The sequence below is a fragment of the Electrophorus electricus genome, chromosome 13 (assembly GCF_013358815.1).
Source record: "Electrophorus electricus isolate fEleEle1 chromosome 13, fEleEle1.pri, whole genome shotgun sequence".
Lineage (NCBI taxonomy): Eukaryota > Metazoa > Chordata > Actinopteri > Gymnotiformes > Gymnotidae > Electrophorus > Electrophorus electricus.
In genome coordinates, this window is record NC_049547.1 from 19857220 (window position 1) to 19877568 (window position 20349).

Here is a 20349-nt window from a genome sequence, read left to right on the forward strand (position 1 = left end):
AGCGTGTATCTGGATTAAGGACCCATTTCCACGATTGTGGAGCCAAAAATGATCTTGGTACAATTATTAAAAATACATTCTCTGTTGTATTTAGCAAAACAGCAGAGCCACATGCATACAAACTGGAAATAATGCGTTATATTGTCTGTGTTGTAAATATCATTTAAACTGATTTAGGTAAGACGAAATTGTAAAGACATGAAGAAATAGGCCAATAGAAGTCAACAGGTTGAGTCGGGGTTTGAAATCGGGTCCGTTTCCCACACTCAGATTACTTACTCGCCATTGGCATTGCGGTTCAATCCGAGACGAAATTTATTTCTTTGCATATTTGATCTTCGTCTTTACATGGGAACGGAAATGTATGCTAATAATTTCTCGAAATGTTCCCTTTATAGACATATGAAGGGACTGGCTAATGAATATTCCTTATGTAACACGTTCACATTATGCCCATTCTCAGATATTCGAGCAGAACTCCGAAAGCAGATTACATTTAAATTCAGAACTAAACTGTGATTAATGTGTATCCGCTTCTGCGAATGCAAGTTTGCCCTCACAGCGGCTCCGTACCACTTCCACAGAACCACTTCCGCTCGCCTCGGCAGGTGATTGGCTGGCTTGACCCACGTCACGCGGAACCCGCAGCCAGGCTGGGGCGAGACTTTCTCCGAATATCCACCATCACGCGCATCACTCCAACCTTCGGCAGTGAGCGACTACCGATTGCTTTTGCTTTCGATTCGCCTTGCAGACGCCCAGACCTCTCGGACGGGTATGTGCGTGTATGTGTGTGTGTGTGTGTGTGTGTGTGTGTGTGTGTGTGTGAGGCGTCCCGAGTTCGCCGTGTTGCACCGGAAGACTTGGTGGTTCTGTGCGCGGACTCGGTGCCCTTGGGCAGCTCTAGGGTGCGCGCGGGGAAAGGCACTAGTGCACTAATGCAAAACTGCGCAAACCGCCCGGGGTGCATATGCATGTCTGAATGAGGAAGGTCTTATTCCTAATGTACAGGACTGAAGGACATTAAAAGTCGCGATCGTAGTGTCTCTGTTGATGCCCTATATATAATATAATATAATATAATATAATATAATATAATATAATATATTCCGGATGTTAGACGGCCTACGTAGGACATTGCGTGGAGTAGTCTAACCCAGATAAGAAAATGCTTTATGACCGAAAGCGCCGCACTTTTCTTCGTCTGAGTGGATGAGAGACGGGTGAGGCTAACACATTACGATGTGACGTGTCGGAGTGAAACATCTGTGGGCGTTGTGCCAAAACGGGCTGGTGCAGTTCATTCAGGAGTGTTGCGTTCGCCGCTTGCATACAGTATTGCGCTTTCTCGTCGTTAAGAAGTGTGGGAAGGTCGAGCCCTTAGCATGCTTTAGGCAACTGTAGGTCGGGTAGATCTTCCAGATCCTTTTACAACGCGCGGCCAAGTTTATAAATGACTTGAACGAATGAAGGAAGAGTTTGGTATCGTGACGTTAGGTTTTCGGTGTCGCAAGCAAAACGCGGATTGGTACCTGATAACGAAATATTCGGCATCGTAACTTCATATGATCACAAACCCGCAGGCAAATACTGACCATAAACTACAATGACACTTTACGCTGAAAGTAAGTACGTGCGCCAAGGCACTTCCAGATGTCAGTAACGCCGAGTGCGTAGCCGATGGGTTACGCAGAGCGGCTTTAATAATGGTATAACATGATTATAGCAATACTGTATATAACCTACTATACTGATTATAGTATTAGTAATATAACATGACGATAACTGTGGGGCTGCAGAGATTTTGAATGTAGTCATGTGTTACTATGGCATTAATCTAAGGAAGGTAGATAGTAAATTTACTCTCAGGATGACTGGAATTGCATTGTACAGGTTTCTGGAAATGTTATGCCGAACTGTAGCCTGTTAAACAAGATTTCTAGATTCTTCATCGCTTTGTGTTGATAATTGCCTTTCTTTCTTACTGTAAGAAAAGAATTTTCCATTTTTTCTGCATGTGCTGAAACTCCGATCTGGAACTCAAAAAGTCAGGATATACCTAATATAACACACTAGACACAGGACCTTTGAAAGTCTTGAGAACCCGTTCAAATCTAAGTGGAGTGTATAGAGCAGGACGGAACTGGTCTGTTATCAGACTGAACTTTATAACATCACATAAGATAAGCATACACAGGCCTGTTCTAATATAGTGATAGCACCAGTCTCATATCATGTGGCTGACTTTGGGGCTACAGGGGGAAGGAGGATTACTTCAGTCATAGTGGACATCTCTGGAGGCCTGTCACCTGCTTTGGGATCAGGGTTGCTAGGCTTTTCCAAAGTCATTTATTCATAGGCCATGGCTCGTATCAGACTAAAATGGTTTGATTACAAAATTGAGTTTGTCAATCAGTTACATAGTCACTTTTTCTTTAAATGATATGGCATTTGCACAGGGAGAAAAGGTTCAGTCAAATCAGCTCAGACAGAAGGGTCATTTCATAATACAACATTCACTATAATTCAACAGAACAGTCTATTTGAAAAGTTAGAATACATAGAACACATCAGAACACATCCTGAACACATAGAACACATCAGAACACATCAGAACACATCCTGAACACATAGAACATATCAGAACACATCAGAACACATCCTGAACACATCAGAACACATCCTGAACACATCAGAACACATCCTGAACACATAGAACATATCAGAACACATCAGAACACATCCTGAACACATAGAACACATCAGAACACATCCTGAACACATCCAGAACACATAGAACACATTAGAACACAGAACACAGTCACATCAAACATAAACAATATTTCCTGTGAGAATTAATGTCGATCTCTAAAAGCTAATACAGAAAATAAAGTTTTTGGTCTAGTTTTAAAAATTTGCAAAAGAAGCACTTCTAGACTCCATACTTTTGTTCCACAGCCTTGGCACAGTACCTTCAATAGGACTGATGCCCTTTAACTTTAACTTAGCACAAGGAACCATTAACAACTGCTGGGAATTTGACCTCAAAGATCTGAAATTCGAATATGGACACTGTTGAATTAAAATATATTTAAGACTCAAAGCAATAGAGTTTTAAAAACAGCCCATAACATTTTGTATCGGAATTTCAAATAGAGCGGTGATAGGCAATAACATGCTCCCGCTCTTTTGTACCACTAAGTACTCATACATTTCCCACAACTACAGGTGATAGAGATGATTGGCCCAGTCTAGTATATAATGAGTTACAATAATTTAAAAGTGAAGAATCAAAAGCAAGAATCACTTTTTTCCCAGAATACCAGCAGAAAGATTTCTGAGATTGAGAAGGAGATGGAGCACTTTTGACCGCTGTGCATATGCATTTATCAAATTTAAACTCAGTATTTAAAAAAACTTCTAATTTCTTGAATACATTTAGCCAAAGGTGAAAAATGACCCATATTCTGCAAAAGCAAGCTTGTCACTTTGGGGTACCTAAATAAAATAACTTCTAACTTATTTTTATTTATCTGCAAGATAAATAAAATTAGCCATTCAAATTTCATTTCCTGTGTATTGTCATCATAATACTGAAATATGATGTTTGATAATAATTTGCTCCTGAGATAATATATAGAGAGAAAATAAAATTGGGCCCAAAATGGATCCTTGGGGAACTCCCAAAATTAGCTGCAGCATCTATAGAAGTGTTCACTAGCTTTAACCCAAAATGGTTCCAACCTTGAGATATGAGGTAAAGTATTTAATTACTGTGTGTAATACCTGTAGTGTTCCAGGCATTCAATTAAGCAAGTCATGATGTACAGTATAGAATGGTGTAATTAAACCCAGTAAAACAAGAATTGCTCCACCCACGGTATCAACTGCAAGTTCCTCTCTGCCCTGTTAGTCACTCTGAAGAATGCAGATTCAGTGTCGTATCCAGTTCCAAAACCAGAATGGCAAACCTTAAAAATATTATTAACACTTAAAAAATGTCGCCAGCTTATTAGTTAATAGAGGGCTACAGATGGCACTCATGCTGGTCTACAGAAGCATGCGCTAAATGGAGACCATTAGATAGCTGTGGTGTTTAGCATGTCTGATGTATCTGGTGACACATTGATCACATTGCTTGCTAGCTATAGATTAGTCAAAATAAAAGCAAATGTGACAAGCCATGTAAAGGTTTTTTTTTTGTTTTTTTTTTGCTATTCTCCATCTTGTTTCACAAGGAATGAGATCGGAAGTGTCATTCTCCCATTTCATCTCCATTTTAAAGGTTATAGATCAACAATGCACTTTTGCATTTCAAGGTCAGGGCTAATTTCCTTTTACTGCTTTTGGAAAAATCCAGATTTCTGATTGGTCGAAGATCATAATTGAAAATCCAGTAAAGTAAACTAATTATAGGTTTATGGGGGAAAAAAAGTGTTTATAAAATTCTAAATGACATACTACCTATTTTTAAAAGAAAGAAAAAAGGTTTAAAAGCAATTCCTGTTTTAAGGTGGAGAGGCGGTCACACCTGTGACGGGTGCAGGCAGTTCTTAATCAGGGGCCTGGGACCAGACAACGTGCAGTGTCTGTGTGTCCCTCTGCCTGGCTGGCAACACCACCTACATTACGCGAGCGTGTTTATCACATCACATTGCCTTTGAACCAGGTCCAGAAGCTTAGAAATTCAAGTTTATAATTACACATTTTTTGTCATTAATAATTCACTATAGCTAATAATAAGGCACTATACTAGAACTGTTTAAATGCCTTCTAAATACGCTGTATTTATTGAAACTGATACACTACACGAAGATATATGTAGTTATGCCAAAAGGTGCAGACATCTGGTCATGTTCTAAGTGAAGCGTCCCTGGGTGTTTCCAGACACTCTTCTTTCGTCCAGAGGGTGAAGACTTTTTAGTAGGTTCTCTTGCCAATGGAATCATTACCTTTTTATTTTCCATGTCCTTTGAAACAGGAGTAAGTATTCATTAGACCAGTCAGACCAGTCTCCATGTGGCCATTGTTACATATATGCAGAAAAAACGTTTTTATTGGAATTGGCCAGGATGGGGAGTAAACACATTCCACAAAGTCAGTCTCTCAATTGCTGTAAACCAACACAGCACCCTGGTACTATGGTACTAGTCTCACCTTTTTCAAACATTTAGAAACATTTAGATCAGGTTGAGACCTTCAATTGTGGGTATATTGTACTTTATTATACAAACATTATACATTATTATACATACATCTATTATACATACATTATACATCTATTATACATACATCATTATACATACATTATTATACATACATTTTACATCTATTATAAATACATTATTTTTAACGACATCAACCTGGATTTAGGTAAATTGTATACAAGTCAAGCAACTATTAACAATAAAACTACACAACTATTTTAACTTCTACTACTACTACTACTACTACTACTACTACTACTACTAATAATAATAATAATAACAATAGTAATAATAATAATCATAGTACTACTACTAACGGTAATAACAATGCATATGTCACTTACCTCAAACCCAATGTCACTTTACAAAGGCCAGAATTTTACAACCATCTCACACACAGATAAAAATAGCGTATTTTACCACGTCAATTACAACATGCTGATTTACAGTAGTAGATTCCGTCCAGGTTATTAACGCTCCAAAAGATGGACCTCGTGCCATGTTTACAGCATTCCTTTTGGTTTCTAATCAGCTGTTGTGCTTTGATCACAGGTGTGAACAGGTGGGTGCTGGCCAAAGGCATGGCTCAGTTTCAGGAAGTGATGCGTCAGCAGCTGGAGAGTTCCATGCACGTGGAGCTGGAGAACTTGCTGAGCACCGCTAAAGGAGCTGACATCGAGGTGCGTGACAGGGCGCCAAACAGCGCATGAGGCCCAAAACAGTTCGAATGTAAGCCCAAGGGCTCGAGGTTGCGGTGTCATGCGCTGTCCACTAGTACAGCTAGTGGACTGAAATGATCTTAATTAGCATAAAGCTACTAAGCCGGGAGCCCAAAGGTGGACTAGCAAGTGCCAAACCTAAAACAGTAATGCTAACAGCTAATCCATCTGAGCGGGCAAGACAGCGTTGGATGTCACAATGCCAACAACACAATTCCCGGGAGTAAAAAGCAGAGACGGTGTAGATACCCGGAAGTCAATTACGTTCCCTCTTTACTGAATCTATTTTGTTTTTGCCTCAAAGTTGTTTTTGTGTCATTCGTCAACTCTCATCTCTTCCCCAGCTAGCTCAGTTATCAGCTGTACGTTAAACACGCACGCTCTGCAAAACACCACCTCACATAACAAAAAAGCCCTGCTTCACTGTCCAGTGTGTGTCAGTTTACTCAGGTGACCTTCCAGACTCGAAATATGACAACACAAACTTGCTGATCGGTCAGGACATTTTTTTAGCTTCATCCATAGATTCTTAAGCCTGATTAATGTTTGCCAGTAGACAGCTGCTTGAAGCAAGACAAGAGTCACGTAAACGCGACAACCGTGTTGGTCACAGTGACACGTTCTCGCCTTCTCACACCTGGCCATGCACGCAAGCACACACACAAGGCGGCCTGCGTTCGTGTTTACCACTGGCCAGGTTAGTCCTCAGTGTATCCGCATAACACATGGCCTGTTGAAACAGCCATAAGCAGGTAAACAGATGCCGGTATATTTTCCCATCTCTTCTTATTCCACATAGGCAGGTAAACAGATGCCGGTATATTTTCCCATCTCTTCTTATTCCACAGCTGTCGGATTTGCTCTGACCTTAAATAATCTGTCACCAATCTGTGGCCTCATGCACTAACCACTCACTTATCTGTCAGATATTCGAGTCTCATGTGCGCGGTGATGTGTAAACTCGACAAAACCCTCTTTGTAGGACTGTGAAGCTACAGGCCGATTTTTGATCCACCAGGTTTTAGTTTTAATGATGTTTCCTCATGCTCTGGTACTTACTGTCAGCAGGGCACTACTTATGAACCAGAGCTTCTTATATAAATGTGTCAGCGATCCAGGATTAAAGGAAGTATGTGGGATTAAGCGTATACAGGATTATTTCACACACTGGACAAATGAAGGGGGGTGGGGTTGGGGGCTTCACAAGAAATCAAGCATGTCACAACTGATTAAAATGTGTCAACAGCTGATTAAAATAGAGAGAAAGTTAAAATAAACTCCGACAGACCGCCATTTAATACAGAACCAGACAAACTTTAATTCTGAACACAGGAGCTGCTGCAGCATGTAGTCCAGTTTGTGTTATTAAAATCGCAATGGCACTCAAACGTGAGCTGTGGTGCAAGATGCCTCTGCACTGTTGCACGTTAAAGCTTGGTGAAACCACATGTAGCATGAGGAAGTAGCATTTCCGAAGGGGCTGAGCTGTCTTCATCAGCATGGCGGGGTCTGGGGACTCTATGAGTGAATTGTTTCCCAGAATGAGTTTTTGCCAAATCAGACCTGTATTTCCCAAATCAAAGTGTATTCTTGAAGGAAACGCAACATCGAGGTTCCTGAGTGTGTTCGAGTTGAAAAGAGCAACTGTATTTTGTTGTTTGTTTGCTTGCTTTTGTGTGCATGTATGTGTGTGTGTGTTTTAATCTGTGTAAGATGAATGTTATTGCCAAACGGAGTCCCTGTAAATGTGTCTGTGGTGTTTTTGCAGGTTTGTAGGAAGGATTTTGAGGGCTTTGAGAAGCTCTTCCACAGGTTTCTGCAGGTAAAGGGGCCTTCTGTGGAGTGGACCAAAATCAACAGACCTCCTGAAGACTCAGTAAGCAAGTTCAACACTGTCATCTCTCCAACTGAAGCTCTCTCTCTCTCTCTCTCTCTCTCTCTCTCTCTCCCTCTCCCTCTCTCTCTGTTCTTCTCTCTCATACACATGCTTAATGACACTTTGATGCCTACTAACATAAGGTTGTTTGGATTGTGGCAAAGCTGCTTCTGATGTGGTGTAACCTGACCCCTTAAACATAGATGTGACATCAGAGTGTGTAGCTACAGTGAGTATGCAACTGGAGAAGGAGCGCAGCATAGTCTGGCGAGTGCATGCTACTCTGCGTCATTTCCCAGTCCTGGAGACGATTATTACAGCCCCACTGCAACACCACTCAGCCCTGTGGTTAGTAGTCTCCCAAAGAGCCCCGTGGAGGGTGGGAGTTATCCCAGTCAGGCTGACACTAAAACGCAGACGCCTGTGAGTGGGAGGTTAGTGGCAGCTGTAGAGGGAGACCTCTCGTTAACAGACCTCTCGTTAACAGACCTCTCGTTATCAGACCTCTCATTAACAGACCTCTCGTTATCAGACCTCTCGTTATCAGACCTCTCGTTAACAGACCTCTCGTTATCAGACCTCTCGTTAACAGACCTCTCGTTAGCAATCTTCTCATTAACGATCTCATTATCAATCCTCTCGTCATTGGTTTTCTCATTATCAGTCCTCATTATCAATCTTCTCCTTATCTCATTATCCTTACATCAGTCCTCTCAGTATCAGTCGTCCAAACCAATGCCATAATAACTCACTGGAGCTGTCAGATATTCTACACACTCCTAGTGTGTATTAAAATAGATAAACTCTGTCAGTCACAATATGTCATTTCCATTACATTCGTCAGAATCTTCGTCATCTTTGTGCCTCCTGTGCGTGCGTGCACTCACGCGTGCAAACACACATGTACAGACACTCATGCGCACACACGAGGTCTCTCTCACTCTGCTGTGTTCCTGTCTCAGTGCCAAAGTTACCAGCTGTGCATATTGTGAAATCAGTGTCTTAAAACAGGTTAGTTCTGAAACAGGTCAGTTCTGAAACAGCTTCTCACGGTGGTTTCGCTGCGGAGTTGAGCACTGGCTGTTGGGTACCTAAAAACACAGGTCTAATCCCTTTCAGCTCAGTGTTAACATGGACCTGACAGTTGTGCGGTGGTGGGTGTTGGGCCAAGCTGCTGAGGACCTGCAGGGTCGTAACCCCAGCTAGGTGTGTGTGTGTGTGTGTGTGTGTGTGTGTGGTTCAGAGAGATGTACTTGTGTGTGAGTGTGTAGTACAGAGAGATGTACTTGTGTGTGAGTGTGTAGTACAGAGAGATGTACTTGTGTGTGAGGTTCAGAGAAATGTACTTGTGTGTGAGGTTCAGAGAGATGTACTTGTGTGTGAGGTTCAGAGAGATGTACTTGAAGTGACTGTCTAAGCTCATCTCCGCTGTAGTTCAATAAAATGCAGACATGCGTCCAACTCCCTGTCTACAGATAGAAGGTCCTGTTACATCCCCAAACAATAAACCAACTCTCCTGTGATCCAGCGCTGTACTGGAAAACGCCAGAACAACTCTGGGAGAAAGAAAAAAGGTTTTACACTATTAAATTTTTATTGTCTTTTTCCTGGCCTATGTACGGACTTGTTAGCATTTTTTAAAATCTGTGTGGAAACTGTTAGTACACAAACATTCACTGTTGACTGAACACAAGTCCTCAGGGCTTGTCTTCTGTTCCAGGTTCGGCACAGCACTGTGCCGAGCCTGGAACAGAAGACAAGCCCCGAGGACTCCTTTTATTGCAACTCCATTTCCCATAATGCCCTGTCGACAGTGTAATGTGTGACTCCACAGCCCACAGAGCCCAGAGGATGCCGTAGCGTAACTCCATTTCCCATAATGCCTTCCGCACGCGTCCACGCAGTAACCGGGAGCCGGGCTCCGGTTCTGGAGGCGGTTCCTTCTGTCCCAGCTGCTTGTGTGGGGGACTAATGTGCTTTGCACAGGTGTGTCTGTTGACATAGCTGCTGCATTCTCATTAAGGAAGTTATCGGAGAAAAGTAGCTAATAAAATTATCTTGCAAAACAGAAGGAAGTATTATTTTAAAAGGGGGAATTTTCTTTCCTATGTAGGTAGTTTTATACATTTACATGATGCCTTTATCCAAAGCAACTTACAATTATGACTGAGTACAACTTGAGGGTTACGGGCCTTGCCCTTACCTGGAAGTGGTGGGACTTGAACCAGGAACCTTCTGATTACAAGTCAAGCACCTTAACCACTGAGCTACCACTACCTGTATGTACAGGCTTCCATGGTCACAGGAGAAAGAGACTAAATCTAAAATGTAGGCTTGCCACTAATTATGTGTGTCACATATTTTAATAAATGGTTGAATGAAACGCAGAGTCATCTCAGAAGCTTAAAGACACCCTGCGGGCAGTAACGCCAACCTCCACCAGGGCTTTTCTTGTACAGAGAATGAACCAATGACAAAACTCTGTTTGGAAAACGCCTTTTAACCAGAATTGCCACAGGCCTCGAGCTGCTCTGAAGTGTACAGCGTAGCGCATGGGGGGATTAGCGTGACTCAAATGAGCCTTTGCTTCATTTATTCAGCTATTGTTTGTGTAACAGCATTCTTGATTTAGTCAGTAAAACGACACGTGTTATGTTCTTGATGACAGATTCAGAAGATTATATGCTAATGTTTTGTCACACAATGCCAAGATAATAAACAGCACAATTGACATGATATGAAAAAAAGGTGATTTTGAAAATCAAAATAAATAGTAATTACACTACAAATATATACAAATATGAATGTCATTTTTTCCAGTGACTTCTAATAACTTTCGAGTGATTCTTCTTCACATGACGTATTTCAGAGATCTTGTGCTAAATGTGGAGCAGAAAACCGATCTGTTTGAGAACTACAGAGCAGTTTGATTCATCATCTCATGTGAGCTGCACTTTATAGAGCTAATGTAGAAAAATAATCATCACTACATTTGCATTGTTTGCTGTTTTTGGTGGTAAAAATGACTTATTGCTTCACTAAACCATCAGGCTTGACAAACACACACACCATGAAAATCAGTCCCGGTACCGATGTCAGTGAATGTTTGATTTGTATTTCATTTGTATTTAATTTGATGTCGAACATGCGTCAGCGTGATAATTGCCATTGTCACGTGATTAGAGGTCCTCCAGAAAGCCTGTGTTGGTTGGTTTTGCCTGAGGGAGACGCCAACGCTAGAATGGAGCGCGTTTATTTACATCACAAATAAAAGAAACGCGCCAGCAGACAACAAAAAGGAAACACAGCAACTGCGCTGGAGGTGGCTGTCGAGGCGTAGCGAGTTGCCATGGCGCTGGGGGTGTCCAGAGCACGCAGGGCTGAGGACTAATGCGCTGTAGCAGAAGAGTGTTCCTGTGGGCTTTAGAGATACAGAGGATGTAAACAAGGATATAGCGATGGGGAGTGGAGCAGGTAGGTGGGTGTGGGTGTGGGTGTGGGTGTGGGTGTGTGAGTGTATATATGTACACTATTGACAAGGCTGATTGGCTAATTCGATACAGATCTGGCAGATCTCATCAAGTTCAAGTTTGGTTTATTCGTCACATACATAGTCATAAACAGTATAACTCGCAGTGAAATGGTGGACGGAAATCATTGGACGGTGTGTGTTGTGATGGTGTGTGTGAGCAGATACAGGTGTACTACACTGTGTGTGTCTTCACCGTGCTTGTTTGTTATGTTTGCTGATGCTGATAGTTGATTATGTCAGCAGTATCTATGGCACTTTATGTTAGAGAGGTTTCCGCTCTGTGTGTGTGTGTGTGTGTGTGTGTGTGGTGTTCGCCCACTTTCGCTGTATCTACTGTGGATCTTCCATGAGCCCGTCATCCTACAGTGCTCGGTGGGTTGCCAGATCTTCTGTGCAGAATGGGTACACTCACACTGCTCTGTCTTCATTCTCTTCCATGTGAGGGGTTTTAATGGTTAAGCACCCAACTCCCCCCAGCACACAGCAGGCCCAGCCTGCCGATTCTAGAACTTTCTTTGCCAGCTTTCGGAATCCCGAACTCCAGAACTCCCATCAAAGCCAGGCTTCGGAAAAGCATCTCCTGGATCCGGGGATTATGGTTCTCAACCGTGTCTCGTAGCTGTGCAGTTTCTAGCAGTATGAGTGTTGAGTATTGTGCTAGTGTTAGCATGTATATTCGTATAAATGTATATATACATGTATGATATTGAAGAGTTTATTTGATTTATATTGATAGATCTGAGTTACCTACACACACACACTGTGATATATGATAAATATACAAGTTGCTCTGGATAAGAGATTCTTTCTGCTGCAGATAAGGCTTGGATTGTGAGGGGAGAGAGAGAGAGAGAGAGAGATAGAGAGAGAGAGAGAGTGAGAGAGAGAGAGGGAGGGTTTGGACCAGGCTCCATAGCCACTGCGGCACTGGGAGCGGTTCTCCCTGCCCATGGCCTCCTGTTCCCCATGAGGCTTCACACACTGTGTGGGATTCAAGTCAGACTTCTCACTCACGCTCGGACACACACACTCTCTCTGTCTGCCCCACCCTTTCCCTGCATGATATAAAACATTTACCTTTTCCTAAATACCCTTTTTGTTTTTCTCTCTTCCCTACATCGCGAGTAGAGACACGTCACAGTACAGGAGTAAACACTGCTGATTCCTGCTTCATTTCACTAGCAGAGCCGTGTTTTCCTGCTTCAGTGTGTGTGTGACTGCTTAGGGCAGCTACACGTAAAATCCGCAAACGAAACAACGGGCACGACTGTCCAGAGCATCAGTGAGTGGTCAGCGAGCCTGGCACATGGCCTCCTTCACACACACACACACACACACACACACACACGGACACACGCGCTTTGACTGCATTCACGGGAACAGAAGTGAATGCGTTTGTGAGGAATTGTGTGGGAGATTAGGGCCTGCCAGGGCATCTGAGGACTCTGTACATCTTTTTCTCACTTCCCCGACATTTGTCTGTTTTTTTCTCTCTTCCCTCATTCTATAATTAGTCTCTCTCTCTCTCTCTCTCTCAAACCATGAAATCGCCATCTAGAGGGAACTGCAGTGTCTGCTGTATCTGCCGCTTGGGAGCAAATTCGTGTGAATATCAGGGCGTTGGATTGAAACCGTACACACTAGAACATAAGAACAGCAGCATTTGAAGTGAGAGAAGGCTCCGGATGCAGCACCGGAAGAGGGAAAGGCCAGGACCTGTGGGAAGCTCTCCTGGGGAGATGAACCCCAGCCACGCTGCTTTAAAGCAAAACCCTCCAGCAAATCTCGCAACATGGCATATTTTTTAATGTTGTCACGATGAGCTCAAGGCCTTACCCGTTCTCCATGGGACCATTGTGCTTATGTGTGTGTGGGTGTGTGTGTGTGTGTGTGTGCGTGGGTTGTGTGTGCATGGGTGGGTGTCTTCTGTGTCCTCTCTGACATAGTGATGTCTCATCTGGAGGACATTTGGCCTCATGGCGGCTGGCCCATGGCCATTTGGGAAAAAGGAAGAATGAACATTTGTGCGTGTGTGTGTGATTGTGTGTGTGGGTGTGTGTGATTGTGTGTGTGAGAGAGAGAGAGAGAGAAAAAGGCTTTGAAAACAGATCACCCAGCGAGCTCACACTTGCTTTCAATTTTATTTTCTTCCTTTCAGTTTTTTCCAGGCTGTTTCCACTGCTGCGTGTGTAGTTTCGCGGTTTCTCCATGAGGGTGCCTGAGCTGTGTGGTTTGCAACTTGGTCCGACATGCAGGAGGGCAGGAGTGTGTATTGTAGCTCACGCATTCGTCATCACCAGCACACCGGATGAAAGACACCCCATCCTTTTGTGCTAAGAGCTTCAGTCAGACATATATGCACTAACCAGCCATTCTAACGGGCAACTAGCAGTGGGTCAGTTCGTCCAGCAGTCAGGATCCGAATCATGCTCCAATACGCTGATCTGCGTTCTTCGTTTCGGTCCTCACCGTCGCTAAGGGAATGGCACAGACTGTATACGTGCAGACGTCACTGAAGCAGAAGAATGAATCTTAAACTGAATCATCTGACTCCTGAATCATTTATTCCAGAATCCCACTTATTTATTCATTTTTCATTTATTTCTATTTGAAAATATTGTATTTGAAGCATTGTAATCGGATAATAAATCCTAAATAAATAAAACTCTGGACACACTGAGATATGGGATGTCGGTTGAGCGTTGAGGAGTCTCGCAGCAACGTCTCGCCTAAGCCGAGACAGCGGGCCACGTGTAACCTTGACATGAACTTTTGCTGTCCAAAATTAAGTCCTCACGTTTTCTGTCGCGCTCCCTCTCTCCCTCTCTCTCCTTCCCAGATCCAGCCGTACGAGAAGATCAGGGGCTTGCCCACGAGCGTGTCGGAGAGCCTGAACAAGCTTGCCGTCGTGAAGCTTAACGGGGGTCTGGGAACCAGCATGGGCTGTAAGGGCCCCAAGAGTCTGATCAGCGTGCGCAGCGAGAACACCTTCCTGGACCTGACCGTGCAGCAGATCGAGGTGGGTATGGACTTGGGAAAAACGTTGCCAGGTTCAAATGATGGTACAGTCCAGGCCGAGTGGAAGGGTAGCTCAGGGGAAACCCAAAGCAGGCAGGGAATGGCGAGGTGGGCACCATGGAAAAGGGACCTTTCCACGGAAAACTGCATTTGTGTATATGTGTGTATGAACGTTTATGTGAGTATATGCGAGTGTATATGTGTGTATGTGTGTGTATATTTGTGTATATGTGAGTATGTGAGTGTATATGTGTGTATATGTGCATGTGAGTTCACGTGTGTGTAGCTCAGGTTTCTATTTACCAGTAAATGAACATAATCATCTATTTGAAACTGGCAGAGTGTGAGGTACTCCAGCGATGAGTCATCTCTCCAGGCAGACACAAAGAGAGAGCTCTGTCATGCTGACGAGCGCTACACCCGCAGCGCCCAATCTTTAAATCAAAAGCACATGTCTCAGCTGCCTTCTACCTCGCACCCCTGGCTGATGTAATAATGTGAAATGCAGCGAGCGTGACTTTTTTTTTTTTTTCAAAGCTGCAGCTATCTTGTGAATTGTGTTGAAAGTTCCGTGTGATATAAATCTGAGAGACAAAGAGGAAGAGACCAAAAGCCAGGCAGAGAGAGAGAAAAGACAGACATTCAGAGAGAGAGAGAGAGAGAGAGAGAGGGGAGAGACAGCAGGACAGTAACAGAGGAAGGCGTGTTGTGAGATGTGAAAAGAGGAGGAAGCTGAATATTCGCCCTTGTGGTACACCCCTGCATCAGAACACTCAGCTCTGTGTATCTACCGGGCCCGGAGTGGCTCAGCTTTCCTGCTCTGTCACACAAGACGATGTAAGTGGATAACGTGGCCCCTCCTGTGTAAACACAGCATGCACAAAGAGCTCTGTGTGCTCACGTCTCTGGTCTCACAGACCGCACCGTGACTGCTGTGTGGGTCCCGCCTGGAACCAGATGTACGGGAGAGAGCTTCAACATTTAAGTCGAATTCCACCGTAGCATAAACATATCCTACAGGTTCCGAACGCACTGCAGCGTTTTTCATCCTTCTAGATAGGATGATGACGACAATGATGATGTTGATGTTCCTGTTGGCAGGTTGCTCATGAGAGATCTTTTAAGCCTGTTGTGTATGAAAATTAAACATGATAATAAGTACTGCAAACTAGTACTACAAACCAGGAAGCTAAAGGCGAAACAGTTCCAACGACTTACTGCATCTACTAATACTTAGTGATCAACTAGCGAATTGTTTTCTGCATATTTTATTCAAATGAGACCATGTAAAATAATGGGAACTTTATAATGACTTAATTCTACCGGCTGCAGTGAAGAATAGCATAGACAGAAGAATAATTCGCATTGCATTATCTCAGGTGGATTATATTTATCTGTACCTTCCAAATCATCTGAAAGATCTGCTCTTTGTAGTTTTTCCCTCTCACATTAGCACAAAATGAGATAAAAAGATACTAACGGCTCCCGGAACGGTGACCTACAGATTAGCTTTTGTCCTCTACAGCAGCGACGTGGTGTCGGTGCTGGGAGTCCTAACCCTGTGTGTGTGTGTGTGTGTGTGTGTGTGTGTGTGTGTATGTCCAGCACCTGAATAAGAAGTACAACACTGATGTCCCACTGGTCCTGATGAACTCTTTCAACACCGATGAGGACACTAAGAAGATCCTGCAAAAATACACACACCACCGTGTCAAGATACACACTTTCAACCAGAGCAGGTACACACACACACACACGCACACACACACACGCACACACATACACACATACACGATGGAGTCTTCGACTAAAGCAGGATCAGGGGAAACATTTTCAGAACGGTAGATCTCCAGGAGCAAGGTTAGTGCTAAACTCTGCAGGGTGGTAGCTCTCCAAGAACGGGGTTAGTGCTAAACTCTGCAGTGTGGTAGCTCTCCAAGAACGGAGTTAGTGCTAAACTCTGCAGGGTGGTAGCTCTCCAAGAACGGGGTTAGTGCTAAACTCTGCAGGGTGGTAGATCTCCAGGAGCAGGCCTGGTCTCTACTATATAGCAAAGCAACAACCCATGAAATATTAAAGTCACCTGGCAGTAACAGCAACAGGCATATTTTTTCAGACTATTAACAACATTCAGTATTTGTCTGGATAAATACCTCTGCAGCAGTGGAGGATTTAAGAATATGGTTGAACGCAGAAGGAACCTGGAACAGAAGAAAAATATTTACATGCTGAGATGACAGTCATGACTCCGCTCTGCAGCACTCCTTGGTTCTCTTTAGTTTGCTTTTAATGTATATTTTCAAGTGTTATACAACAAACCTCATTATATTACTTTGTGCATTGACTTCCTGTCTGCGTGACTGTAGGTATCCCAGGATCAATAAGGAGTCCCTGCTGCCAGTGCCCGAGGACGTGGGTATGGTAGGAGAAGGCTCAGATGGCTGGTACCCACCCGGCCACGGAGACATCTACGCCAGCTTCTACGCCTCGGGCCTGCTGGAGCAGCTCCTGGCTGAGGGGAAGGAGTACATCTTCGTGTCCAACATCGACAATCTGGGCGCCACCGTGGACCTGCACATCCTGAACCACCTGGTGAGCCAGCCCAACGGCAAGCGCTGTGAGTTCGTCATGGAGGTCACGGACAAGACCCGGGCCGACGTCAAGGTGAGGGGCTGGGCTCGACACGTGTGAATACACTCCCGCACGCTCGCGTAGGTACAAAGACACACACCCAAAGCCACACAGATTATAGAACATGAACACACATGTGTGAATACACTCTCATTCACAGGTAAAAAGACACAATTATAGAACATGAACGCCTTTAGCTGACAGTTTTATCCAAAGCGACTTATGTATATACAACTTGAGCAATTGAGGGTTAAGGACAGTGGTAACTTGGCAGCGGTGGGACTTGAACTGGCAACCTTCCGATTACTTGCCCTGCCCTTGTAAACGCACTCTCACTCACACACAGATCACAGAACATGATGCACACTTCACTCATATACACACATGAAGCATACACTTGTCTGCTCTAGATCATCACTGGCACTAAGCTTGCCTGCTCTAGATCATCACTGGCACTAAGCTTGTCTGCTCTAGATCATCACTGGCACTAAGCTTGTCTGCTCTAGATCATCACTGGCACTAAGCTTGTCTGCTCTAGATCATCACTGGCACTAAGCTTGTCTGCTCTAGATCATCACTGGCACTAAGCTTGTCTGCTCTAGATCATCACTGGCACTAAGCTTGTCTGCTCTAGATCATCACTGGCACTAAGCTTGTCTGCTCTAGATCATCACTGGCACTAAGCTTGTCTGCTCTAGATCATCACTGGCACTAAGCTTGTCTGCTCTAGATCATCACTGGTACTAAGCTTGTCTGCTCTAGTTCATCACTGGCACTAAGGTTGTCTGCTCTAGATCATCACTGGCACCAACCTTGTCTGCTCTAGATCATCACTGGCACTAAGCTTGTCTCTTCTAGATCATCACTGGCACTAAGCTTGTATGCGTTTCCATGCTCCCTAGGGAGGAACCCTGATTCAGTATGATGGGAAACTCCGGCTGCTGGAGATCGCCCAGGTCCCCAAAGCCCACGTCGATGAGTTCAAGTCCGTCTCCAAATTCAAGATCTTTAACACCAACAACCTGTGGATCTCCCTGGCGGCCATCAAGAGACTGCAGGAGAAGAATGAAATGGATATGGAAATCATTGTGAATCCTAAGGTTAAAGAAAAACATGCACCTCAACACATACACACCCTGGATTTTTTTTCTGGAATGTTCTAGAATCTTAAAATTGCTTCCAGATTTCAAAATGGAACAAGGTTCTAATGCCAAAACACAGACACTCTTTGAAAATGACCCGGACAGTTACCAGAATCTGACATAAACCTCACAAGCACGTCTCACTCTGGGTCTCATTTCTCTGTGGGTCTCTGCAGACGCTGAACGGCGGGCTGAACGTGATCCAGCTGGAGACGGCCGTGGGCGCTGCAATCAAGTGCTTCGACAATGCACTGGGCATCAACGTGCCCCGCAGCCGCTTCCTGCCCGTCAAAACCACCTCCGACCTCCTATTGGTCATGTCCAACCTGTACCGGCTGGAGGCGGGCTCTCTGACAATGAGCGAAAAGAGGGAGTTCCCCACCACACCCCACGTCAAGCTTGGCAGCTCTTTCACCAAGGTAATGCTCCCCATTAAATAAAAAACATACAATTTTTGGGAACACCGCCCAGTCAGGCATGCTCTGTGGGATTTCACATCTGAGTGACAGGACTGACTTACTCTGGCAGTATCTGGTATCAAAAGTATTTCAAGACTCGAACCTGTTTTACCAGCCAATACATTCTCTGTGGACAGCAAAATGCAATTTGCGAATCACTCTGGATTAAAGCGTCGGCTAAATGCCATAAATGTGAAACAAGGAAATACAGATAATTTTTGTCACTCTAAATTCCAACCGTTCCAAGACTTCAAGGGAATTCTATTGTCATACACACTAAATAAATAGTGCACAATGAAATTCTTACTTTGCATATCCTCCATATATTCGGAGGGGGGTGGAACTAGGTAATAGAAAAAACAGACATCTAACAATGACAACTAGTGAATAAACTATGACATAACCACATATGTTCATATAAACAGTTAACCTCATGTTCATATAATCTGCATGTTTGTTTAGCATTTAGATGACAAGCAGCCCAGTTGAACAGCAGGGCGATAGTTTCGAGTTTCACACACGTGCGATAGTTTCGAGTGTAGGATGTAGGGACATCACAATAAACTGCTAATAAAAATTTAAAGACCATCAACGCTGTCATCAGTCCACTGACAAGTTGATTATTAATCTCTCAAAGGGAAAATCTGTGGTTGGGGCAACTCTGTGTGTGTGTGTGTGTGTGTGTGTGTGTGTGTGTGTGTGTGTGTGTGTGTGTGTGTGTGTGTGTACGTGTGTGAGTGTGTGCATGTTCGTGCGTGCGTGTGCGCGCGCAAGTGTGTGCGTGCATGAGTGTGTCAGTGTGCACGTGTGTGTGTGTGTGTGTGAGAGCGTGCATGTGTATGCGTGTGTGCAAGTGTTTATGTGCGTGTGCAAGTGCGTGCGCATGTGCGTGCGTGCGCATGCGCATGCGTGTGTGCGAGAGTGTGTGCTTGACTGTCTGTGTGAGAGTGTGTGTGCGCGTGTGTGAGTGAGTGTGCGTGCGTGCGTGTGTGTGCGTGTGCGTGTGTGTGTGTGTGTGTGTGTGTGTCAGCTGTTCAAGGGCTCTTTTAAAGCATCACTGTCACTCTGAACATCCACCATATGCCCTTAATTCCAACCACGTGCAGGTTCAGGAATATCTGACACGATTCGAGAGCATTCCAGACATGCTGGAGCTAGATCACCTGACCGTGTCCGGAGACGTGACCTTTGGGAAAAATGTCTCTCTGAAGGTAAATGCATGGATGTATGAGTATATTTATAGGGGGGGGGAGAGAAACATGTATCTGTAATAAATGAAAATATCTTGACACTTTTTGTTTTGCACAGGGAACAGTTATCATTATAGCCAACCATGGAGACAGGATCGACATTCCGGCCGGCTCCATGCTGGAGAATAAAATCGTTTCCGGAAACCTGCGGATCTTGGACCACTAAGGCCTTCTGCCATGTGACCTGTGTGCAAGATCACATGACCTCTCCCCAACCTCACACTCAACTCTACAACTGTTTTACGGACCTACAATGAGACCAAATGCAGAAACACAGCCTCATGATTCTACACTTTTATTTTTATAACTCTTTGAGCTTTTTAACGCGTGCATTTGTGTTTTGAAAACTCCATATTCTCGGTCAGTATCAAAACAGCTCAGTGTCATCCTGTCTCACCTTATGTCTCCAACGGAATACAGTTTTATCTGTTTGTTTTTTGGTATTTTTGTTTCGGAGGACTGTCATGGTGGCATGAATCGCACGCAATTCGTGTGAAATGTGAAAACGAGAAGCAA

General features: G+C 44.0%; 1 protein-coding gene across 2 annotated transcripts; it reads left to right on the plus strand.

Moving 5' to 3' along the window:
• The first annotated feature begins 642 nt into the window (after positions 1-642).
• Positions 643-20349, plus strand: ugp2b (UDP-glucose pyrophosphorylase 2b). 2 transcript variants are annotated; one of them, XM_027017834.2, is made up of 10 exons: positions 643-775; positions 5760-5887; positions 7695-7802; positions 14174-14353; positions 15958-16091; positions 16719-17016; positions 17886-18083; positions 18302-18544; positions 19690-19794; positions 19892-20349. In XM_027017834.2, the coding sequence occupies exons 2-10, from the start codon at positions 5789-5791 to the stop codon at positions 19997-19999; spliced, it is 1473 nt and encodes a 490-aa protein (XP_026873635.1). In that variant the 5' UTR covers positions 643-775; positions 5760-5788; the 3' UTR covers positions 20000-20349. The 2 variants fall into 2 exon arrangements, with proteins under 2 accessions (XP_026873635.1, XP_026873634.1); XM_027017833.2 differs by lacking the exon at positions 643-775 and adding an exon at positions 1332-1625.

Coding starts and splice junctions, on each gene's coding strand:
- ugp2b (XM_027017833.2), top strand. Junction 17,017..17,885: donor AGACCCGGGCCGACGTCAAG/GTGAGGGGCTGG, acceptor CATGCTCCCTAG/GGAGGAACCCTGATTCAGTA. Junction 19,795..19,891: donor GGAAAAATGTCTCTCTGAAG/GTAAATGCATGG, acceptor TGTTTTGCACAG/GGAACAGTTATCATTATAGC.